Source organism: Staurois parvus, unplaced genomic scaffold (genome assembly GCF_062004578.1).
Source record: "Staurois parvus isolate SC_StPar_1 unplaced genomic scaffold, SC_StPar_1.0 ptg000153l, whole genome shotgun sequence".
Lineage (NCBI taxonomy): Eukaryota > Metazoa > Chordata > Amphibia > Anura > Ranidae > Staurois > Staurois parvus.
The window spans coordinates 3,245,752-3,273,029 of record NW_028317949.1 but is presented as its reverse complement, the minus strand read 5'-3'; the positions used below and the strand labels follow the sequence as shown (position 1 = coordinate 3,273,029).

The window sequence follows — 27,278 nt, the reverse complement described above, 5'->3', positions numbered from 1 at the left end:
AACACTGAAAAACATACCTTGCCTGGATTTTGTTGTTTAAAGAGGGATAATTCCTGAAGAAAAGTGCTGTAATTCGACCAGGATTCTTCCATGCACTGACCAAGCTGAGGTTTGCATTCTGAACTAGAGTTGATTGCCTCCCACCTACAAATTAAAAAATAAATTCTGTTTAACAGGATTTACCATATATTTAACAAGAATCTGTATACATCTATAGCTCTCATCATCACCACTAAGTTGTTGGCATAAAAAATAAAAATAAAGAATGTTGGTGTTACCCAGAGTATTTGACACCCAAGGCAGATTTTTTTTAACACCCTCATATTCTTTATGGCAAATTTATTTTCAATAATAACCCTGACACAGAAGTAAGCAAATAAAAATAATGCCGACAAAAAAACCCCACTGTAGTGTCCTATTACATTGGTAATCATTGGAGAAGGCCCACCTTACAGTAGTGATCAGTGTAGAAAATCTATTTACAAAAGGTATTCAATAGAAAAGTGCTTTCCTACAGTGGTGATCAGTGGAGAAGAGTCCTATCATATTGATGGTCATTTGAGAAAGGTACACTTACCCTGGTAGTGGTGAAGGTCAATTTACTTTGGTTTTCAGTAAAGAAGGGCTCCTGTACATTATTGGTCAGTAAAGAAGGGCCCATTTACTTACATTGATCAGTGTAGAAGGGTCAGCTTTCATTGGTGATCAGTGAAAAAAGTTGAAGAGATGCCCCCCCACATTTATGGCCATTGGGAAAAAGACGTCCAAGACCTGGTGGTCAGTTAGAAGGATGCCACCCTTACAGACATCCAAAAAGATTGATAATGTCAGTGGTTACATATCTAAGAGACTACAATGGTCTCATGCCACTGCCTCTGGTGAGCACCCACAGAAGGAACACTGTTTGAGTAAGGCTGAGCAGAAATTCCTTTTATTTACGTCAGGGAAGGGTTTTTTCTACCATATACTGTACATCTCTAGCCTTGTCAACTTGCAGCTACTGCTTACTACTAATAGATGTTAAGAGGAAAGCTGCTATAGCCGAAGCATGTTGGTGTAATATGAATGTGTTTGTACATGCAGACAATAAAGATTCTCGGTTTAATGGATCATAGCCAGCGTAATTCTATTATAGGACTAGGAGATGACTAGACAAAGAAACATATTCACCAACTATGTTGGGATAGATCGATTATTGGAAAAGTTTTGAAAGTGTTACTAAACCCAGGACCCAGCATTCACTCTGTCTGCTCTCCCACAGCACACAGAACATGGAAATGATTACTGTATTTTAGTAAATATAAACTGCTAAACACCTTTTCTCATCAGCAGTTAGAGCAGTCTTGTGACTTCTATCAGTGACCAGCAGAGCACTGGTTAACATTTGTTGGAGGAGTTTTCATTCTGCTCTAGGAGGATGCAGAACCCCTGACCTCTGTCTGGACAGTGCTAATTGCCCGGGGGTTATCACATGCACTCACCCAAGAAAAAAAAAAACCTTTCTAGCAATACACACTAAACTGAGCATGTATAGAATGGCTATGGTTCAGTCTGTCTTATCAGGAGATAAGACGTGGACATTTGAACAAGAGGAGGAGCAGAGAAGTCAGGATCAATTGTCCTTTTTACACAATGCAGAGGATTAACCCCTTAGGTTCCACAGTGAGTATTACAAACATGTTTTACTTCATATACAGACTGATTTTACTGTTGTGGGTTTAGTAAAACTTTAAGGTAACCATACATTTAGCGATTTGTGATCAGTTTAGATACATGGAATGGCAAACAACCAATTCATCACATATAAAAAACACTGAATGACACAACATATACAATAACGACTGAAAATAAAATCTATCAGAATGGATCTGTTAAAAATTATCATTTAATTTATCTGTATAACGACAGCTGTCTGACACACATGAAGATTTTTATTTGATCAGAAACGATTAATAAAATTGCTAGCATCAAGATTGATTGAAAGCTCACTAAGCTGATCCGAGGATCTGTGGTATAAGATTCCTATTCAATTTGATCATTTTAGTTGTATCAAATGACTGATTGAATGATCATATCAATACATGTGTGGCCACCTTTACACAGCTGGTAAGCAGACAGCTTAGTGGTTATCTAGGCTGCTGAAGATTGTGTGATGGGTACATTATCTGCAGACACCACACAATTAAAGAGACTCTGTGCCAATGAATGAGCCAACTGCATCAGAGAAGAAGTGATTGTGACGGGAGTGACTTTTGGGGGTGGGGGGACCTCTGTATAATCTCCCCAAATCATTATGTTTAACCCACCCTGTGCCTGTTTAAGGGGTATAGGGTGTGTATGTGAATGTCTGAGTCTTGTGTATAGTGTGTGTTCCTTTGTCTAGGCCACATGGCTGTCCATTGTCTGTTTGCCATGTGCTACCCCCCATTGTGCTGTGTCTTCCTGTCCAGCCAACTATTATGGGATGTACTGTTTGTGTATTGGTGTGGGGGTTGGTCAATGTCCTTTGCCATGTGCTTCATCCCATTGTTCTGTGTCTTGGTGGGATGGGGAGGGGTGATGATGTATTTCCTGTCCCTGGTTGTGTTTCCCCGCCCTCTGTATATATCCTGTGTTTTGTGTTAAAATAAAAAGAGTTGTTGGCTTCCTGTATTAAGAAGAGCTGGGTGCTGTCTTTTTCCTGAGGGATTTCAAGGGTGTGGTCCGTGGATGGTGTTCGGACAAGGGAAGCTGTGGTATAACGGAAAAACTCAGTGCGGTCTGGGTTCCGGTTCCGTTACATTGGTGGCAAGCGGTCGGTTCCGTTACAGTGATATTATTCTACATACTGACCAGCTACAGAGCTTGCATCTTCCAGGTCTGTGCACACTGGCTTCTGCCTCTTCTACAAGAGCTTTGTTTTTTGCCTGTAGAAACAGCTCAATGGTATCCTATGTGTCCATGCACATTAGGATGTTTAGGGGCATATTTTAAGCTCAGCATTTACAGGCAGAAAAAAAACCCTTTTGGTTTGCATTTTTAATGGAGTTTAATGGCAGAAAAAACGCTAAACATTTCTAAGTGCTCTACATGAGGGTTTTGGTTTCCTGCCAATGGAACTGACGGTTTTATAAATCCAGTGTGCATGGAGCCTTACAGTGGCTGTATTCACCCTGCGGCTGGCAGCATAAGGTTGATGTCCTTTTAGTTTGGAATTGGGAACCCCATGTATAATAACATGTTAGGATAGTCATAACAAACGGCTGCAGCATATACAAAAATGTTAAACTCCAACAGATTATAAATCAAAAAGTGCAGCAATAATCTATACACAATGGTTCAATGGAAGTGATCAAAAAAAAGTCCAACATACACAAATAATCTTTCTCTAATATTGCAAAAAATCCACAATATGTGCAAGTAAAATGCTTCCAAATATCCAAAAGAGAAAGGCACCCAATAGTCCAATGAGACTGAAGGGAAAACACCTCAGAGATCCAGAGGTAGTGAAAGTGAGTTAGGATGCTTACCAGAACTGACTAGCTTTCAACTTAATGAAAAAGCCAACAGCGCTTCAGGGGTTAACCCCAAACTGATCCGTGGCAGATGGTGGAACAACGCTCTGACCCTTGGCTCCGCTCCAACCCCACTTTCAAGCAGCATGGGCATTTAAAATACAAAATCTCAATAGTGCAGTATACCATTATATAAAAGATTTATTTAAGATGAAAGTATTGCACTCACATTGGGTTAGAAGACAGGCATCGTAATCTTAATGCTGCATCAATGCGTTCCTTCCGGCTGGTGGCTGCTAAGCGTGGTGACGTCACATTAGGTACCGCCCAACGCGTTTCACCTTGTGTTTGATGTCGTCAGGGGGCGTGGCCCATTTTCATCACTCTCTTCATTTTTCAATTTAACCACTGTTTATAGATTAGCGCTGCACTTTTTGATTTATATTTTGGGAGGATTATTGTATCTATTAACCTGTACCACTAATTTTATTCATTTATTATATAAACTCTAATAGATTGCAAGTGACAAGTCATAGAAGGGCTACTACTATTATTTCAAACAAGCAAATCCATATTAAACCTGCATTATGTAGTAATTTCAAATGCATTCATTTCTTCATATTCCCTGTAGTACCTTCTCTCTAGATGTGAACATCATTTGGCCATTAAAATAACCAGCAAAGGTATCAGCTGGTTGTGGTTCTATAAAAAACCTACACATAATGGTAAGTTATTATAAACAGGCTGACCATCAGGTGTCTGTATGTCATCTAAAAAGGCCAAACAAATGATCACATGTGTTGGTGTTTTATGAATCTGGCAGGTACCCATACCACGTTACTGCAGAGTATTATAAAGCTTATACATATCCAGAAATGGAAAGATTAAAATGTCAGGACGCACGTGTAGTGGGCACACTGAGCCACGACCTTTTTACAGACATTAAAGACTTAGGGGTTTATTTATAAACATTAGCAAAATAACTGTTTTTTTTTTCTCTGTGCTGGATTTCATGGCAAAAATGTACTTACTTTTGCCGCAAAAATTGGAGAAATATAGGACCGGCAAAAATATCTGAAAATTAGATTTGCAGCTAAAATTATTTTTGTTGCGGTTGTAAAGTGGTGCTGAGTCACAAAACAAAACTGCAAAACATTAACTTTGACCTTTCATAGATAGGACCCTTATAGATTTTAAGATGCTCTACATAGTAATGTCAGGGTAGAAGGAGGTGGAAAGAAGGTAAACAGAGGCAGATAACTGGAGTTTAAAAGTGAACCTATACTTTTCCTGTAATGGGCAAAGCAGCAGTTTAGCTGAAAAGTGGGCTTTATAATGTGACTATTAGTATTGAGCAAACTGGCCTGAGATTGGCTTGCTGAACATTTGCCAAACGCTGCCTGAAATTGCCAAACCCAGCCGAACGCCAAACATAGCACCCAAATGAAGTCTGTGGGAGCCATTTTTTTCTGCCCTTTTTCAAGGCCACTTTGCAAGTTGATGTTAACAAAGGGAATAGGTAGTTGGGCATTGCTATGGGGAATAGGTACCAATTCAAAAACAAAAAAAATAATACTGTTCACCAGGGAGTAGGTCTAAAAAAGGCTTAAAGAACAACATTAAAAATAAACAATGTCTTTAAATAATAAGCTTGGTATGGTTTAAGGGGGACCCACACAAAAAAGAGTGGAGTCCCCCCAATACATACCAATCCCTTATATGCACATATATGCAGGATTGGGCAGGCATCCTTCTGAACCATACCAGGATACATGCCCTCAACATGGGGATGCTAGAGGGGCCTTGGCAAAGCCCCATGTACTCATTCATGTTGATTGGGAAAAGGGTCTCTTCCCCAGGTCCCTGGATGTGCGGGACTATGGGGTAGGCCATATCAGAATCTGAAACTCTCCTTTTTAAAAAAGGGGCTCCCAAATATTCAGCCCCCCTCTCCACTCGAATCAATAAGGGGTACATAGTACCCTGGTCACAAAAAAAAAAAGAAAAACAGAAATCAAAAACACCTTTGATAAAGTACTTTAATAAAAAAAAAAATATTCAGCCCACAATGTAAATCTGATGTCCATTCTCAATCCCTATGAACCACACCCCGATGACTCAGCAAAATGAACATGAAAAGTGCCACCATGAGGATCCTGTCCTAAAAGTACAACATCACAAATTACACTGAATGCCAGCAAACAGGCCATAGATCCCAGGTTACATCATTGGCACAAAATATGGTCATAACCATATTTGATCAATTACGTCAACCAGTACCCCAACCAATTTGTTTACATGAAGCAGCGAACAGGGGAGATGCCATTCAGAATTGAGTATTGGCAGGAGAAGATCATTGTAGGACTTTAACTTTATGAGACATTATTTTTTGAACATCATGGGACATTATTACATTTTTTTTTAAATAAAGGACTTCTGTGATGTGTGTATTTATTTAATTCTGTAAATGAGTAACCAGGGGTACTATGTATTCCTTACTCTTTCATGTAGGAGAGGGTATCTGGGGCCCCTTATTCCTAGATTCTGATAAGGTCCACATAGACCCCCAGATCCACAGGGCCAGAGGCCCTTGTCTCCAATTGCAGGGTTCTTGCAGCAGGGGAGCACAGGAAAGGTAACTGTAATCACCTTAAGGTGACCGCTTTGCTGCAAAATTGTCTTAAGATTGCCTTTAAGATACAAGGTACTTGTGTACTTAACTATGGTGATTACAAAAGAGCCAATTAAGTAATTTAAATTGCATAAGTATACAGCCTTATGAGCCTTATGAGTAGAGATGAGTGAATAGTAAAAAGTCAACTTTACCAACAGTTTGCTTGATATGCCCAGAGCTGGGATTTTCCCATTCAAAGTTATTTTACCTTTTTATATGTAAAAACAAACATTTGTCCTCTCTGCCCTGTACTATCCTTGTACACATATACAGGATACTAGCAAGAGAACTACAATTGTGCAAGTCCCCTGAAGTACCAATCTGCATGACCCTGAGAATCAGGTAGGTCAGGGGTGTCCAAACTTTTTTGGAAGAGTGCCAGATTTGATGAAGTGAACATGTGCGAGGGCCGACCATTTTGCCCGACATTCTGATGAACCATTAAAATTAAATGCAAATGAACTATTTTATGCAAAAGTTTATTGAAAACGGCATACTTTTCATTTTGTGACTTGGATGACAAATCTAAACAGGTGTTAAATCACTCTGCCAGCACAGGGAGAAGGAAAGCACAAATCTCGCGAGATCTCGGAGGTCGCGAGATTTGGGCTTTGTTTCTCCTTGCACTGTCTGATGACGTCAAGCAATCCTGAGCACCAATCCATTATAGCCCAAATTGATACGGTAAATGGTAGCCCCAGTAGTAATTCCCTGCGCACCACCTGGGATCCCTCGACCCACGTTCCGGACCCCACAGATGAGCTGCCCAATATATAACTTACGGCCCTCCACTAGTGATTCTGCGAACGCCAGGGATCTGTCGAGCGGGAATTGACGTCATCAGCCGGCACACAGAGAAGGAAAGCCCAAATCTCACGAGATCTCGGACGTCGCGAGATTTGGGCTCTCCTTCCTGCGCCAGCTGATGATGTCAAGAGATCGCTGGAGTCCTCAGTAGCTTTCAGGGAATCACTACCGGGTGCCGTAAGTTATATATTTGGGTAGCTCACCTGTGGGGCCGTTTCAGTCCGGAACGCGGGCCGCAATTGGCCCGCGGGCCGGACTTTGGACATGCCTGAGGTAGGTGATTCAATAGGTGACACATCCTTTCACAACTCACTGCTAACAGACAAAGAAATTCTCTTCACTTATCTGTTCATCAAGAGGCTTGTAAATATAAAAAGAATGGAGCACTAGTTTTAAAATGAAACTTGATTCCAATTAAAGATTATTCTATTAATTCTTAATCTTACTGGTCTGTGTAAAAATAAAACATACATTTTTTTTTATTTCCTATCATTCACCTTATCACTGGTACAGTCTGTCTTATGATAATTATGACATTTTTACACATCTTTCAGCTTCAGAACGATTGAATCTAACAGAGATTCATTGTATTAACTGAAAGGAGAAACTTTGAAAGATTCCAGCACTACAGACTCCATGCTGTTATTTTCACTTATTGCAGGGGTCTCCAAACTTTCTGAACAAAGGGCCAGTTTACTGACCTTGAGAATTTATGGGGTTCAGACTGTGGCCAGTGGGATTAGAAAGTGCCCCATTAATTGTTTTAGTGGAATGAATAATAACGTATTGTATCTATCAGGGAAGAATGGTACCCCACTGCTGGTATTGAAGGTAGGAATGGTGCCCCATCATTGGTGACCATGGGAAGAAAGGTGCCTCACTAGTGTCAGTGGATGGCACGGTGGCCCAAGGATCGGATATAGTCAAGCAAAGGGACACACCTGTGGGCTGCAGTTTGGAGACCACTGACTTATTGGAATTAAACATGGTTATCTGATCTTTCAATGTACCGTAAGATGTAAAGCCCCTACCTGGCCCTGATACTGACCTACATTTTGACGAAAACTTAACAACTTTGTACCTACCTCTGCCTATAATGTCTGTAACTTTCTCTTGCCATACAGTTTGTTTTGGTACCAGAAACACTTATCTGGTAGATAAAAAAAAGTGGAACAACTGAGAAAAAAGTTATTTATACAGTTGGTTTCAGTCTATTTGTTTAATTTCACACTTTTTCACTTCTTCAGTAGATGGCTAGCAAGTAAGGTACAGCTCACATAAATGCATTTAGTGTGGTAGTGTGGTGCATTTTTAAAAGTTCCTGCTTGCTGAAACTTTGATGCCTAAAACACCACTACATGTGGTTTCTTAATTAGGTTGCATATAAATTTCCCCCTACACAGCCCCCTCTTTTGGGTATTAGTGGTACAGAAGCACCTGATGTCCATCAGGTTGAGGTGGGGAAACACCCCATACTTTTGCATTAAAGGAGCCGTCTGATGCTGAAAGCCATATCGGCTGGTATTTACGGGTCGATCAAACAACAATGCAATCTCCATATTGTTTATCTTAAATTTGAGTTGCTCTCAGCAGTTATTGTTCAAAAAGACTGCCAGCTGCACTTATCTGACATACAGATTACCAATAAAAGGAGAATTTACTAATCTGTATAGGATACCATCATGAAAATATGGAGCAAACAGCATGTAAAATGTGAAAGTCTGATTTTTACTTCAGATAAATGTTACATGTATTCTTGAAAATATATAAGACTGTCTTTGTGCCCAAGTCTAAGAACAACATTATTACCAGTCTTAAATTCATCATGACAGTGTATGAGTTCTCTATGTTAAAGTCTCGGGGCCTTTAACTATGTTAATGATGAAACTACAGCCAGTCTATTCTGCATGGAGTTCTGATTTAAATAGAATAACTGACTTATAATTTTACTTCCAGGCAAACCCTTGAAGGTTTAGGTTTGTTTGCAGAAGGATAATGTACACAGTTTTAGCAATCTATGTAAAATATCCAAATCTAAACTTAAGAAAATTCATGTGATTCCTGTTGGCAGTGACAGACTGGTATGACTGAAGCAATGTTATCTCTGACTGCTTGTGTTTCTGGCATTCCACCAAACTCCTGAAACTGAATCCAGTCTACAGCATACACACACATACAGGGATTCATCACTTAGGCAGTCTCCCGTCAGCTGCCAGACACAGTTGCCTCTCCTCTTCATGGTATCATCTCATATTATCTTACTCTAAGAAGATGACTAATGACCTTACAGCCTCATGTAGTAAGAGTGGTGGGGCAACCCCCATGAGCTGCTGGGTCTGGTTGGTTACCAGTCTCCAACCCACCTCAGATCACTGAGTTTCAGGTTGCAGATTTCCAAACCTGCCATTTTAAACTGTGAGAGTGACTTAATCATGTGAGCAGATAGTAAATACTTCCAAGTAGCTATTTTGGATCATAGCTCTAGGAAACACAATCAAGCAAAATATATCGGGAAAACAGAATAGGAAACTGAAATGACGCTAATGTATTTCACCTACTACAGAAATGAAGTTGTTATCAAAGAGAAAACATGATACCATATACTTATATCTGTCAATTATTGTGAAAAGTATGTCCTATAAAAAATGGACATGCACAAAACTAGATATGATTTATTTATGTTAGCGTGGGATATATAATTCCCCAAATCCCTAGTAATGTGACTAACTGGCCAATACAAAAACAAGGGCTTAACTAGTCAACAGGAATCACCAAATACATTTTTTTTTGCATTGCCATTAAAGTGACCTTTTTATTTGCCAAAGATTACAAAAACCACTGCCAAATATGAACTATCCTGATTATAAATAACTCTCAGCATAATCAGTAAACAAAAACTGCTTGTCTGCCCCATGAGACCCAGTTCTATCCCCACTGCGTGCCACCATCTTGCCTATTGCACAGCATAGAAAAGGGAAAACTTGACTGTCAACTTAGCCTACAGACCAAAAACATCTCTGTCTGTGACAGTCAGGAGTCATTCTCTTCTGCATACGTTTGGGGCCAGAGAAAATGGTTAGAAACGGAGATGAGGATTTAGAAGAAAATTGCCCGCAAGCAGCAGCACTTCTTAGTTTGGATTTTGTGGGAAGGAGGAGTGTGTTTGAACCATTTTATTAATCAGATTCTGAAGGTACCACTACATGTTTAGGGAATGGAAACGGTCATGGAACCACAGGCATAACTGCAGATTAGAGTATAATTCCACTGGGCTCAGCAGAGGGTCTCTAGTTTGGTGTAATAACTACATATTTTGTCTTATCAGGCAATATCTTCTACAATCTTCTCGGGGAGAGCTTCTGGACCTCATTAGACAAAAGCTGGCTCTACACAGTAGAATTTTATTTGACTGTTCGTATGGAAATTATAAAAAAAAAATCATTGGAGTATTCTTTTTTACCATCACTTAGCCAACACATTTTGATCAAAAGCCCTTAAAAATTGAATCCAGGCCTGCGATTTGAATGAGATGGAGTTCTAGAGGTATATGTATGATATTTCCCAAATGGAAGCCACATTAACAGTTAAAAGTTTTATTCATTTAGGAAAAACTTTCCATGCTGAACAGCTTTCTGGCAAAGGAGCACTGCAATGTACATGGATAATTACAGCATTTGATAAGCTATCATTTCAGTCTTGGAAAGTCCATTGACAAAAGGCAGGATGGGGGTCATAAAATTATAACTGGGAAACAGGTAAGGTTTTGTTGTATGAAAGTACTTTCTCTTGATCCAGTTTAGTGAATAATTGTGTAGAGTCTTCAATGACTCCAAGACACAGTGCTTTATTATCTGACAGGTGGTTCACTCCAACATCCAATTGGAAACCTAAATATATGTACTTCCAAGGAGCGTAAATGGCACAGCATGGACAATTTAGAAGTCCCATAAATAAATCAGACAAACAAAAGTCGCAACAAGTAAACCTTCAAAAACAAAGTAGGTTTCCTGGAGATAACACTTGTATGCTAAACCTGAGGAAGCTGCTGGATGCTGACCAGTTTTTCCAAGAGTACACTAGCATGTGATAGCTTGAGCGTCAGTCTGCTGCTTTGAAAAGGACATTCTTGTACAAACAGACACCAGCACTGAGCCATGTACAGGATACATACCCTCACTGACATAACCTAAAGTAAATAAAGAAAGGCAATGACTTGCTTATTTAGTCAAGCAGTGCAAAGAGCGATGATGAAAACCAGTAATCTGTATTATTCAATCACATTTTAAGTTTTATCGGTTTAGAATTGTCTGAACATTTAAAGATATCTGGCAACTGATTCTAATGTTAATGCACTTTGCACGTAGTTTATCGTCTTACTGTGCAATGTTCTATGCAAGTTATGAAAATGAAATGTCATAAGTGTCTTGGGGCATATTCACAAACAGTGATTGTGACATTCACCAAAAATTCACTGCAGGTACATCAGTCACTGTCATCAATCGCTGCAATTGTTATCTGTGTTGCTCTGAGTGATTCTAAACATTTTTAAGTAGTAATTATAAGACAAGAAAAAAATGCTATAGCAGCACAGTGGCTAAGTGGTTAGCACTTCCACCTAGCAATGCTAGGATCATTGGTTCAAATCCCAACCATGACACTACCTGCTCAGAGTTTGCTTGTTGTCTGTGTGGGTTTCCTCCCACAATACAAAGACATGCTGGAAGGCTAATTTGATCCTGTCAAAATAGGCCCTAGTATGATTGTGAGTTAGGGACCTTAGAATGTAGGCTCCTTGAGGAAAGAAACTAATGTGAATGTGTAATATATGTAAAGTTCCGCATAAATTCATGGTGCTATATACAGTACATATCAATTGGATTAATGTAATAGTTACATTGATTAGTGTAATGGTTGCATGGTCTAGGACAGTGGTGGGCAACCTTTTTTTTCAACTGAGCCAAATCTCGCCAAAACCACGATTGAAATTTATTTTGAGAGCCACATTTTTAAAACTGAAAATACATCCCCCATATAGTAATTCATCCCCCATAGTAATTCACCCCCCATAGTAATTCATCCCCCATATAGTAATTCATCCCCCATAGTAATTCATCCCCCATATAGTAATTCATCCCCCATAGTAATTCATCCCCCATAGTAATTCATCTCCCATATACTAATTCATCCCCATAGTAATTCATCCCCCATATAGTAATTCATCCCCCATAGTAATTCATCCCCCATAGTAATTCATCCCCCATATAGTAATTCATCCCCCATATAGTAATTCATCCCCCCTATAGTAATTCATTCCCCATATTGTGTCAATTCACTTACCTTTGCTCCGCACGTTCCTCTCGCCGTGTTCCCGCGCCGTTACGGTCTTCAGGGAGGACTGTGAGAGGAGAGGAGTTCGTTACGCTGCCCCGCCTACATCCTGGCTGCCCCGCCTACATCCTGGCAGCCAATGTTTGCCACGCTCCGCGGGCCGGATTAAAAGGTCCGCCGGGCCGTAGTTTGCCCATTGCTGGGCTAGCTGCAGAGTCCTGACTTTTGGGGCGGCCGCCCGAGAGGAGGGAGGGGAGCGGGCGCCCGGCACACCAAAGAGCCGCATGTGGCTTGCGAGCCGCGGCTTGCCGACCACTGGTCTAGGGCAACAATTACATTTATTGACTTTTGCAATAATTATAATTTTATATTTATTTAATATTTGCTTATTTTACAAATAGTTAACGTTGTTGGTCTGTGGTTTGTTATTGGTTGTTGAGTTTTTGTCCATTTTTTTTGTGTATCTTTTATTGCACCGTTTGAGAGTAGCATTCTTAATTTTGTTGTATTTGGTACAATTAAAAAAAATGCTTTTTCATTTTATTTTAATTGGGGCCCTGTGTTGAAAACAGAAAGAACTACAACATCAACTGTTTGATTAAACATTCCTGATATGAATACTACATATTACATCATGCAATATTTATGTTTTAATTAATTCCAGTGCTGTAAGAAGGTGACATTAATTTCCTGCTTTACGTGTGATTTATGGTATGTGATGAATATACTTTCATTCTATGGCAAGAAGGGATCGATTCAAAAACATGCACATCAAGCGCATTATCATGATGTATAGTGAAATGAGCAAATGCTCTATTTTCACTTATACTTCTAAGTTCTAAATAGTTATACCATATAAAAAAAGCTATACATTATTTTAAAATGGCATACATATTAGAACTGATGTATAAAAAAAACAAACAAAAAAAAAGCTAGAACAAAAAAACATGGTCGTCATCCTCAATAATTGCTCAATTATTCTAGCATTTTTATCTGCTGCTGTGGGTGCCAGATCCACTTCTTTGGGAGCTGTCATTGCTGACACAATCAAAGGGTCAAAGGTGACCTGAATTCTGTCCAGCAGCTGGCAAATTTCAGGTGATTTCTTACTCTCTGACACCTCAACTAGAGGTAGGAAGAAACACCCAGTGGTTTCAATGTATATAATTATTTATTTCATCATAAAAAGAATACAAAGTCAACATATATTAGTGCCCCCTTCAGGGCTTAAGATTTCACTTGGAAAAAATGGCAGACTCGAAGGACTAGAATGGTTCAAGAGTAAGGTAGCTTCTTCTTCTGAATCAGACTACAGTAGGTGGTCATAAAGCCAGTTTCCGAAGAAGCAGCTATTTTACCTTCTGGATCAGGCATCTGTATTAAGGAACACAGGATGAAGTGTTCTGGGTCCTGCTTCTGCTTTTAGGAGATTGGACACTTGCAAACAAAAGCTGTAATGACAGACCAGTACAACTCTTCCCACTTCCAGCCTGCCTCAGATTTGTAGCAAGACAACTGGATGGGTCACATTTGACCGTACTGCTGGCCAAATGCAACAGGGGGACACAGCTGAGCCCTGGACATCCACCTTGTAAAACTTAACAAATGTGGGAATAGAAGACCAGGTGGCGGCTCTGCAAATCTGAGAAACAGATGCCTGATGCTGAAAAGCCCAAGAAGCACTAATTATTCAGGCATACTTCCTAAGTATTTAAGGATAGTGCATCGCTTTTCAGAGGGTGCTAAGCTGCCAGTTCCCTGCGTTCAGGAGGTGTTCCTGCTTCTTCCTAAATATCTGTTTTCTTTTTTTCTTTGCTGAATGGCAACCAGAAGGTAATTAATGCAGTCCATTTTACCCATGAAAACAGCATTCCTCTCATCCTCCTTCTGCGGACACTGATGATATGGTTAGTTGGGACTCCATACATGCTACATTGGCCCACATCACTGTAGCAGCCAACATGCAAAAATGAATCCACACTTAAAATTCCTACCCAAGCACATTGGATACAATGACTGAGACTGTTTCAACACCCCATTGGATCTGAAACAGATGTATCCCCAATCCACTCTGATTTTTAAACTTACTTCAGAACTGCTCCTAGGCACCATAAGGCCAAACAAAGGCACATCAGACCTCATAATAACTTTGCTATCCCATAAAGTAGCAGCGCACGCTGGTGACTTTTTTTCTTGAACACCTCAGGCCTGCACACCATAATACTGGGGCAGTGTACATCCGAAAGAACAGATCTCCCCCGCTACCCCCCCCCCCCCCATTTTTCTCCCCCTATCTCGTCTTGCTGACACATTTCCCCCTCCTATGCACTTACATACCCCACTTCTCCATACTCTTCCTAGATACAGAAACTGTAAGCAGGAACAGTGGTTACCACAATACAGAGCCTGGTGGATGTTTCTACGGTAAACCCAATAATCCAGCAAACATATACTCTGCCATATCCAAACTATCCATATTGACTGTTCAGGCTATAAACGTCTGTTTTCATGCCTTTGAATAAATAAAGGAGTTTTTTTAATTAGTTGAACACAGCAGGTGACTATTGTTTACATAAGATACTGTTCATTGCTCAGTAAACTGCCTAGAGAACAAGATATAAAGTTAGACAAACATAACCTTAGGAGGCTTTTTTCTGCTCTGTATGTATATATGGAATACGGGATACTCTATACACCTCTAACTATTCCCATTTCTTATCTTGTGCCGCTCCTGACTTTAACAAATACAATCAGGCTATACATACAGATGCATGCACAGCCAAACTATCCACTCACAGTCAGATAATCATATGTCAAATGAACAAATTGTACAAACAACTATGTAGTCCAACAATCTATCTAACTTAAAACCCATCAAGTAGACTCTTACATGGAAGAAGGTAGAAATCCCTTGTAGATGCTCTTAAAGTGGAGCTCCAATTAAAGATGAAAAAAATAAAAGTCAGCAGCTACAAAAACTGTAGCTGATGACTTTTAAAAAACAGACACTCACCTTTCCCATGATCCAGCAGTGTCCTCACCGCGGCCGGTTTCACCGGCCGTTCTCTCTGCAGGCATCTTGCTTGCAGCTTCACAGCCGGGTGGCCATTGTGCATGCTCGAGTAGTGCTGCGGCTTGTGGCTGGTCCTGTAGTCTTCTGGGACCTGTCACCTGTTTCAGAAGACTACAGGGAGGAAGGGGAGTGGAGGACAATATCCGCTTCCGATCACCTAGGCGATTGCAGCGGAAGTGGGAGCGGGTACCTGTCAAAAAGGGGTACCTGCTCCCATTTGGGGACCAGTACTTAAAGCGGAACTTCCCTTTTGAGTGGAGCTCAGCTTGAAGCTAAGCAACAGCAGTTTTATATTCTCCTACTAGAGCAGAGACTACTCCAAAGTAACACAGTGCTGCAATACCACAAATGAAAACTAGAAGAAATGTAAAAGTTAGCTCAGGAGATGTATTTTGGTAATTCTGATTATCTGATTTTAATGGAAAGTTTAGGCATTGACTTGAAATTCACACAATGAATAGGTCAGTGTTCTGTTTATATAGTACAGTGGTTTAGAGCAGTGGTCTCCAAACTGCTATCCCCAATGATGAGGCACTATTCTTCCCCGACACCAATGATGAGGCACTATTCATCCCTCTATCCCTAATGATGAGGCCCTATTCATCCCACTGACACCAATCATGGGGCACTATTCCTCCCCCGAATATGAATGATGGGGAATTATTTCTCCAACTAATGCCAATGATGGAGCACTATTCTTCCTAGTAATACCAATGATGGGGCACTATTCCTCCCACAGATATCAATGATGGGGCACTATTCATCCCACTGACACCAATGATGGGGCAATATTCCTCCCACTGATACCAATGATGGGGCATTATTCCTCCCACTGACACCAATGATGGGGCAATATTCCTCCCCATGACACCAATCATTGGCACTATTCCTCCCACTGATACCAATGATGGGGCATTATTCCTCCCACTGACACCAATGATGGGGCAATATTCCTCCCCATTACACCAATCATTGGCACTATTCCTCGCACAAATAAGAATGATGGGGAATTATTCCTCCAACTAATACCAATGATGGGGAACTATTCCTCCTAGTAATACCAATGATGGGGCACTATTCCTCCCACTGATACCAATGATGGGGCACTATTCATCCCACCAATACCAATGATGGGGCACTATTCCTCTCACTGACACCAATGATGGGGCAATATTCATCCCCACGACACCAATGATGAGGCACTATTCCTCCCACTGTCACCAATGATAGGGCACTATTCATCCCACTGACACCAATGATGGGGCAATATTCCTCCCACGAATATGAATGATGGGGAATTATTCCTCCAACTCATTCCAATGATGGGGCACTATTCCTCCAACTAATACCAATGATGGGGCACTATTCCTTCAAGTAATACCAATGATAGGGCACTGTTCATTCAACTAATACCAATGCTGGGGCACTATTCTTCCCACTGATACCAATGATGGGGCACTATTCATCCCACGATACCAATGATGGGGCACTATTCCTCCCACTGACACCAATGATGGGGCACTATTCCGCCCACTGATACCAATGACGGGGCACTATTCCTCCCACTGATACCAATGATGGGGCACTATTCCTCCCACTGACACCAATGATGGGGCACTATTCCTTTCACTGATACCAATGATGGGGCAATATTCCTCGCTCTGAAACCAATGATGAGGCACTATTCCTCCTACTGTCACCAATGATAGGACACTATTCATCCTACTGACACCAATCATGGGGCACTATTCCTCCCACAAATACGAATGATGGGGAATTATTCCTTCAACTTATACTAGTGATGGGGCACTATTCCTCCTAGTAATACCAATGATGGGGCACTATTCCTCCCACTAATACCAATGATGGGGCAGAATTTATCCTACTGATACCAATGATGAAGCACTATTCCTACCACTGATACCAATGATGGGGCACTATTCCTCCCACTGATACCAATGATGGGGCACTATTCCTCTCACTAATACCAATGATGGGGTACTCTTCATCCCACTGATACCAATGATGGGGCAATATTCCTCTCACTAATACCAATTATGGGGCACTGTTCCTCCAACTAATACTAATGACTTGACACTATTCCACCTTCCACTGACTACAAGCACTATGAAACATTTTTTTTACTCCTACTGACGGTGGGACATTTTCTGCTCCCACTGGGCATTCCGGCCCTCCTTAAGTCTGAAGGACAGTAAACTGACCCTTTGTTTAGAAAGTTTGGAGACCCCTAGTTTAGAGGATAGCACTTATGTCTATGCTTGTAGATTCCTGTCTAAGTTGGCCCTAGTATGTGTACGTACCTCTGGGGTAGGAACATTAGACCAGTGTTTCTCAACTCTTTTTTCAGTCAAGACACCCTTTATAATTCTGCACAATTTTGAGGCACCCTGTTCTAAGCCAATTAACCTACCAGCATGTCTTTGGAGTGTGGGAGGAAACCGGAGTAGCTGGAGGAAACCCACGCAGGCACAGGGAGACCATGCAAACTCCAGGCAGGTAGTGCTGTGGTTGGGATACGAACCAGCAACCTTAGTACTGCCAGGCAGAAGTGCTAACCATTTAGCCACTGTGCTGCCCAGAGGTGATTTATTCTTTTAAACAAATACACCTTTTACATTGGTACTAACTATTATTCCAATGTTTCTCCTCTCCCTCTGTTTCTCTCCCTCACTCCGTTAATGTAACCCTAGTGCTGATGGAGAGGGGCAGGGGAGGGGTAAACAAAGGTGCTTTGCAGGCACCCATTGTTCTCCTTATCAACCAATGCCATCATTGGTTGTTAGGATGCAGGTGACTAGAAGGTTGTAATGGTGCAATGAAAACCTGTGGCTTTCTGTAACTAAAAGGCAGGCTTGTTCCACCCGCTGACTTAATTAAACTTTTTTGGCAATTTTCAGGCATTTCGCCAAGGCACCCCTGAAGAAACCTGAAGGCACTCTGGTTGAAAAAGGCTACCTTAGACTGCAAGCTCCTTGACAGCAAAGACTGATGTGAATGTACATTTTTGGCATTTATGCAATAAATAAATAAAAATATGGGTGAATTTGCCAGGGACATAAAAATGTAAGCTCCTTGGTGCACAGACCAGGTTAAAGGCTTTGTGGTGGCACTGCAAAATATATCAGAACTATATAATAGTAAAGTTAAATGTGATTTTTCAGGGTGTTTGTGTGAATTGTATATACCGGTATGCTCTATAATAATAATAATAATAATACTCCAAAACTCCTGACATACTCCAAAAAGACATGCTGGTGGGTTAATTGGCTCCTGTCTAAATTGGCCCTAGTACAGTATGTGTATGTATGAATGTGAGTTAGGGACCTTAGATTGTACCCCCTTGAGGGTCAGGGACTGATGTGAATGTACAATATATATATGTGTAAAGTGCTGCGTAAATGGACGGTGCTATATAAGTACCTGAAATAAAATAAAAAATACAACAAACACTGATTCTGGGAAGTAATACAGCAGCAGTTAAACCGGTTTCTTCATTAGCGTCATTGTATTTCTGAATAGTCATGGTTGTGTTTGGAACAATAGCAACTAAATCTTTCAAATGATTGTAGGCCTGTGGCATAAATGACACAGCTTAACATGCCACATGCTTCATCAAATCAAAGTGGCAGTTCTTCTCATGTTCACGTCATTATGAACGGAGCCGAGGAGTTAAATATGAACGAGATATCAGAATACAGAATGTGAAAACAAAACCTTGGCTGGCCAGACTCTTCAGATCATACAAGGCAGCGGGTAAACATGTCTGACTGCTGACTCTGGGGAGGCTGCCTGAGTCTATCGGTGTGCGTGTGTATGTATACGTGTATAGATTTAATACTGAATAATGCAACACATATGGTATCCAATGAAAAAGCAATCTATCAGAAACAATCAACTGAAAATAATCATTTAATTGATCTGTAGTATGGTCGTCTGTCAGACACACATGCAGATATTTAGTTTTATCCATCAGAAGTTAACGATAAAATTCTGCTGTGGTCGATCACCTTGCCAATGTTGAAATTGACCAAAAATACACTAAATTGATCAAATGCAGGGTCTGTGGTTTACGATTCTTATTCAATTCAATAGTATGATTGAATGCCTATGAACACATGCATAGCAGCCTTAACTCTTTTAGGCTCTCACCACTCCTAACCTGCCATATGGCTACTGTGTTGATCCAGAGGAAAAGATCAAACAGACCTAGACCTCAAAAGACAGCTGCATACAGTAAGGGTGCCACTACTAATGAGGTAGATGACATTTCCGCGTCATCTGTGTTGGCTGACACATGGTGATAGATTATAAATGACTGGGGGTGCTGTGGAGCTGCTATGGGAATACATGCAGGTGGTCAGACACCAGCATTCCCCAGCATGGCCTGTCTTCAACTGACATAGCGCAGCTGATAAATGTTCAAGTAGCCTCCGAAACATGTAAAATATCAGAAAATATAAGGTACTCTAATGCTCATAGCAACCAATTCAATTACTTTAACACTGAACTCTAGGAATATTTTTTCATACTTACATTGGGCCAGTTTGGTCCAATGTAAGTATTCATATGTGACATCTAAATGACCACCGGGGAAACTGACAATCACTAAAGTAGTGCAAGCTTCTTCTCCTCGGCACATTAAACACAGGGGTCACTTTCTTGGCATCTCTACAACTCACAAAATGTCTTGTATTTTTTTCAATGAATACAAAGCATTCTCAAATTAGATGAAGTAGAGATTGTGAGGTCACCATCCCTCCTTTCCATCTCATCCAGTTAGGAAATACCCCATATTCATTAAATGAAGTACAAGGCATTCTATGAATGGGGGCTACCTCCATGTTCAGTATGCAGAGGGGAAGCCACAAGCTCAGAACCTAGAAAATGGTGGTGATCACTGTAGTAGAGCTGACTACTACAGTGGTTGTCAGCTTCCCCAGTGACAACCTGGATATCACATATGGATAGTTACATGGAGCCAAGCTAAGCCAACATAATGCAAAAATATAATTATTGGGCTTTAAGCAACACCCCACTTCCTTCTCTGCAGTTTTATAAAATAAACTTGTTAGCTTATGCTGAAACAATGCATGTAAAAATATTTTTCATGTAGATGACACATTCATAATATATTTAATTTAGGGCCAACATTATCTAGCTTAGTAATATACATGTAACTGACACCAGCCCCTACAGTCCTAAACACATACAGACAAAACAAAAGGCTGCATATTATTATTATTATACAGGATTTATATAGCGCCAACAGTTTGCACAGTTCTTTACTGAAAACATTGATCAATCCAATAGCATGATCAGAATCTTGCAGAGCATCATATAATCACAATGCCACTGGACTGACTTACGTTTTCAAAAAAGACATTGGAATACTCAACCTTTGCTTTGTTTATACACCAATCAGCCATACCAGGGGCGGAATGACCATTCAGGCACTCAGGCACTCCCCGAGGGCCTGGGGTCAGTAAGGGGCCCCATGAAAGGCCCCTGGTACCCTTTTTATAGGCGTTTTTGGGTGTGCTTTGAGTGTGGGCAAGGATACAGGGGCACCATGAGCCCCTATTGCCCAGGGGCCCCATGAGTTGTCAGTCCATACCATTATGACCAACCACCTAATATTGAGTAGGTGTCTCTTTGGCCACTAAAACAGCCCTGACCTGTCGAGGAACAGACTCCACTAGAAGTCAGAGAGTATGCAGTGGTTTCTGGCACAAAGCCATCAGTAAAGTTCCTTTAAGTCCTGTATGTTGTGAGGAGGGGGTCTCCATGGATCAGACTTGTTTTTTCATCACATCCCACAGCTTGGACAAAGATCTGTAGAATTTGGAGGCCTCGAAGACAACTGATGCTCACATGCCCATTGTAGGCACTTTTGGCTGTGGACACTGGTCAGCATGGGCAACCTAAACAGTCTGTGGCCACACAGTGATGCACTCTGTGCTTTGATGCATTTCTATTGGGACCAGCAATAAGTTTTTTTTTAGCAATTTGGACTGGACTACATGAGCCAGCCCTTCCTCCCCACATGCATCAATTAGCCTTTGCCACCCATGACCCTGTCACTGGTTAGCCGGTTTCCTTCCTTGGACCACTTTTGATAGGTCCCAACCACTGCAGACCGGGAACATCAAACAAGAGATATAAATAAATGAAAGTAACGTGCAGCGCTACAAATCATGAAACTTCAATATCAAAAATAATTAATAAATAAATTGTGAATAATATAAGTGATAACCATATAAAAAGTCCAAAAGAAATTGCTTCTGAATAGAATACCCTTCCTCCTGTGATCACCTTGTGCTCCAGCTAAATAAATGTGCACAATTCCTCCACCAGATATCTGCTCACCTCCAGCACTGCAATCTGACATATATTATGCTCGGTCTAACTGCACTTTTGGCCCCATATTGGACACTGAAAATCAACTTGATGAGCAATGGATCCCAACAGCTCGCTCCAAAAGCACCCTTCATCGCCAGCATTCCATCAGCCAAACTAACCAACTATGAACTTGTCCTTTTGGCATCCCCAACTTGGTATTTTTCAGGTGCAATGTTTTGAATCCAGCCACAGTCATGCCTGAGCCCACTGCTGACCCAGAAGAGGAGGAGACCACAAGAGCTAAAGTATTAGAATTGCTCTGACCCAGTCGTCTAGATTATAATGTGGCACTTGCCAAAATCGATCAAATCAATAAATGTTTTTCTGCTTTCAACAGATCAACTTCAGGGACAACATGCTCAGCTGCTGTCTAATATATCCCACCAACTTTCACGTGCCATTGTAATTCACTTTACCTGTCAGTGATTATAATGTTATGGCAGATCGGTGTATATTTATATGTGTGTGTGTGCAAGGGCGGACTGACAACTCATGGGGCCCCCAGGAAATAGGGGATCGTGGGGCCCCTAGGTCATTGCCCACACCCAAAAAAGCCTATGAAAAAGCCAATGAAAGGTACCAGGGCATCTCATGGGGCCCCCTACTGACCACGGGCCCACGGGCAATGCCCGAGTGCTTGAATGGTCAGTCCGCCCCTGTGTGTGTGTATAAATAATCGTCTTCTTCCAACTGACTTGATATATGAGTGAAATCAAGGTATCAGTTAATGTCAAGGAAAGGAAATAGTATACTCCAATGTGTAGACTACAATAACAACATATTTGGCGATTTCCATACAATATTTGTTTTATGTTTTACTATATAACTTAAAAAAGACATGAAGTAATTTACTAAGAATGGAGCAGCCAGAATCTGTTGCAGATGGAAACCAATCAGCTTCTAATTTTCATTTTTAAAGCTTAACTAAACAAGCTGAAGCTAGAAGCTGATTGGATGCTATGCACATACTCCAGATTCTGGCTGCTCCAGACTTAGTAAATTCCCCCTGATACAGTGATAGTGACTGTAGATCATCAGGTCAGCTGGTTTGACCTTTGTCTACTTCAAACGTATATTTTATAAAGGATCTATCAAGTCAGTAACAATGTTTCTGAAATATTCTCTCAGTTTGTTTCTTTGCTAGTTGATATGCTATGTTACAACATATTTGGCGATTTCCATACAATATTTGATTTATGTTTTACTATATAACTTAAAAAAAGACATGAAGGAATTTACTAAGAATGGAGCAGCCAGGATCTGTTGCAGATGGAAACCAATCAGCTTCTAATTTTCATTTTTAAAGCTTAACTAAACAAGCTGAAGCTAGAAGCTGATTGGATGCTATGCACATGCTCCAGATTCTGGCTGCTCCAGACTTAGTAAATTCCCCGATACAGTGATAGTGACTGTAGAACATCAGGTCAGCTGGTTTGACCTTTGTCTACTTCAAACGTATATTTTATAAAGGATCTATCAAGTCAGTAACAATGTTTCTGAAATATTCTCTCAGTTTGTTTCTTTGCTAATTGATATGCTATGTCACAACATAACGGTTAAAATCTAAACCCGTGTACGCCATCAGAAAAAGGCCCCCTGGTAGAGATCACGTTTTTAAACAATGTCCTTGCGTGTTTTGTTCCTTGTTGTGTCTTCACCTACACAGAGAAATAAAAGATCAGGCTGTTACCTTTCGTTTAGTTCAAAGTCTTCTCTTTCAGGCATTTCTGCCTTCTTTCCACAGACGTTTGTGCCAGTCGGTGTAATCCAGATCCACAATGGTTCTGTAGAACGTAACCTTGAGTGCTGCTCAGTAGTGTAAGCCCAGTGCTGGAAACGTGTGTGTTTACAAACCTCCTGTGTGTCAGCTTGTCTTGAATGAAGCTGGCTGGGAGACGGCTCTGATTGGTTGTTATAAATAGTCCAGGCTGGGAACTCACCGACTCAGGTCCCCTGGGCTGTGCTGCTTCTCGCTGCCACCTTCTCTGCTGGTGTCTGAACTACACCCATACAAAGACGTTCTTACACACTTCCTAAGAATCTGCATTCAAATCTAATATTTATCTCCTTAGGTATTAATGGTTTTAAAGCAGTGCCTACCTAATGGGTAAATATATTTGTTATACTAGCAAAAACAGAATAATACACATTATCATCTTCAACCATCTCACCATAAAAGCAAGTAAAAATGACAGAACACATAGTACCGGAAAAACTGCTAAAGTTTACCCATTTGCGACCACCAACAATAAATTTACTGCTGGCAGGCGGCTCCACAAGGCACTGCGATGTGCCCATACGTTGCGGTGGTCATGCTCACTGACCATTTGGAAACTCAGGCACTGCCCGAGGGCCCGGGGTCAGTAGGGGGCCCCATGAGATGCCCCTGGTACCTTTTTCATAGGCTTTTTTGAGTTTGGGCAAGAACACAGGGGCCCCATGATCCCCTATTGCCCAGGGGCCCCATGAGTTGTCAGTCCGCCCCTGACTGTGCCCTTCCCGACATCATCCTGGCTATGATAAGCTCTACAAAATCCACCCACTAATTATTTTTTTTCTACAAGAGATTTGTCCCTAATCAAAACATCTGTGTGAACAAGTCCCTATTTACTTCACTGATCGTCTGGGAATCAAGCAATTCATTCCCAGTTAAAGGTATGGATTGAAGCTCAACAAGCTCTGTGAAAGAACCACAGGATATGTGCATGCCTTCCACGTGTAGGAAGGCGAAGACTCCTAGCGCCTATTGCCCGGGGGCCCCATGAGTTGTCAGTCCGCCCCTGGCTCAGTATTGGGCCACTGTGCGATCACATGTCACACAGTAACAATAGCCATGAATGGCATCCGTTCATGACATCAAATTTACTATTGTTTGTGATCTGTGACTGATCACCAGTGATCATATGGTACCTAAGCCAATAACAGTACCCTGCATCATGTGATAGCTGTGAGCCAATCACAATATCACAATAGTAAACGATGAGTCATGAATATAGATCGACCAAAAGAAGAAGGCCAGAAATGTGGACTTCAGGGGCACTGCAACAATATTCATTAAAATAGTTTCATTATTGGATGTACACAATTATGCAACAGTACATAAAAAACATCTGCTAAGACTGTAGGACCCTTATTGGGGTGGTACATTCCATGCAGTTACAAATCTTGTAGATACATAAAATCTTGATCCATACAAAAATACTGTGTCCCAGTAAGGGTGTCAGGGAACATGAATCAGATGTCAATAACCATAGTGACTCAACATATCACTCCTTCAGGAGTTACTACATAAGACAAAAGTGAGTATAGATATAACAGTATGATTATATTGTTCATCATACATCATTAAACATATTCTGAATATACCTTAGACCACAGGCATCGTAGTGGGAGTTACAGAGAGGGATAAGGCATCCAACGCCCAGGCAAGTTGACATGGGGATCCAAAAAGAATGGACCATGTCGTGGACAGTCCTAAGGACTTCCTAATATATATAAAATATACAGCTTTTAAAGCATAAAAGAGCCTTCCCAGATAATATAAGATTGTTGATGGTAGAAATTGTACTAAGCTTCCAACCGAGGAAGGTATAATGATATCACCGATTTCAAAGCTACAAAGAACTACTTTTCTAGTTTTCTGATGAGTCATGAATGAAAGCCATGCATGACAGTTCAAATGATTGCTGGTACAGTGATCATCAATGTAACAAGAAACCACATTGTTATACAAAAAAACAAAAAAAAATCCTTATCACCCTCCTGGAGTAGTACAATGCCACTATGGTGTAGTACAGTCTCCAAACTGTGGCTCGGGGGCCAAATGTGGCCCTTTGCTTGCCTTTATCCGGCCCTTGGAGCACTATTCCTCCCACTGATACAAGACACTACTCTGTCAACTTACACCAACAATGAGGCACCTATGGGGCACCATTTCTCTAAATGATATAATAGACAGTCCACTATTCCTCAACCTAATACCAAATGTTATGTTTACTCCCACTGATACCAGGAAAATTTCCACTCCCGCTGGCCAAAGTCCGGTCCCCCTAAAGTTTGAAGGACAAAAAACTGGACCTTTGTTTAAAAAGTTTGGAGACCCCTGGTGAAGCTGAACTACTCTGATGACAATATGTAAAAAAAAGTTTAAACAATTAATTTTCACACATACTATCACCAGTCAGTATTCCTGATCACCGCCACACCAGTCATATGATGACACTATATTGCACTAGTGACAGTAAAAAAACAATGTGAAAAATACATTTTATTAAATTTCTTAATTTTCCAAATAATTTTGACAAAAAATTACAACTTTAATAAATTTGACATCCCTCTTACTAAATACCTTGAACTGTCTAGTTTCCAAAAAGGGGTCACTGGGGGGGGGGGGTATTTATACTGTTCTGACATTTTAGGACCTCAAGGAGTGAGATAGGCCATCAGTACATCAGGACTGATCAGTTTTTAAATATATATGCCATAGTTTGTAGACTTTATACCTTTGACACAGACTAAATAATAAATACTGATTTGGGTTATTTTTACCAAAGATATGTAGCAGTATACATTTTGGCCTAAATTTCTGAAGAAAGATTATTTGTTTGCAAACATTTTAGAACAATAACGACGAAAAACATGTTTATTTTTTCAAAATTCTTGTTTTGTTTTTCTTTTATATAGAAAAAAATTAAAAACCCAGCGGTGATTAAATACCACCAGAAGAAAGCTCTATTTGTGTGATAAACAATTATATAAATTTCATTTGAGTATAGGTATGCATGAGCGAGTAATTGCCAGTTAAATGATCACAGTGCTGAATAGCAAAAAATGCCCTGGTCGTGAAGGGGGTAAAACATTCCGGAGGTCAAGTAATCTGCTTATAGTTTGCCTTTTCTGCTTTTTCCTCCCCCCCCCCCTCATCAACATGCTAATGAAATTATCAACCCTTTCCTGCCTGCCATCCCTTTAAACAGTTCAGAATGCCTAGGGCTGCAGAAAGAATTGGCGATCATGTGACCACTGTCACAGCGGTCGCATGAACAGAAGCCGGCCCTGCTGGCTACCAATCTGTAGCCTGGACAGTGACAGTGAAATGTCTATGACAGCTCGACTATTGTGTTGAGGATGCACATTGAGCAAGCTCTCAGCACAAAAACAAAGACCCCCCAGAGACACATATGTGAGGCATGTGGGTAATAAAGCCCACCATTTTGCTGCCACACATATGTGTTGGGTGGTCATAAAAGGGGTTAAATGAAACCTGTTTTCATGACATACCTTATTTTGGACCTAGTGATATCATCATTGGGTCTCCGTAGTTCTCTATATAATGCAGGTAGATCATGGTTGGTGGGAGGGTACTGAAAACAGGAAGTTGGGGTGACATCCACATGTAATGCCTGCGCCTCCATTGTTGAAAGAACTGATATCCAATGGATGCAGGGGGTTGGTCAGGGACAGTCAGACTAGGAAGGAAGGT

At 40.8% G+C, this 27,278-nt stretch overlaps 1 protein-coding gene across 2 annotated transcripts in view; it reads right to left on the bottom strand.

The window, feature by feature from the left end:
• Window positions 1-27,278, bottom strand: part of RETREG1 (reticulophagy regulator 1) — a 148,040-nt gene that overhangs the window by 34,841 nt on the left and 85,921 nt on the right. The window contains exons 1-2 of one of the 2 annotated variants that reach the window (XM_089674829.1): window positions 23,487-23,667; window positions 18-144 (exon numbers count right to left, since the gene is read on the bottom strand). In XM_089674829.1, coding sequence (XP_089530955.1) covers window positions 18-144; window positions 23,487-23,521 — 162 coding nt within the window. In that variant the 5' untranslated portion in view covers window positions 23,522-23,667. Of the gene's footprint in view, window positions 1-17; window positions 145-23,486; window positions 23,668-27,278 lie in introns of those variants that run through there. The other variant, XM_089674828.1, reaches the window with a different exon arrangement.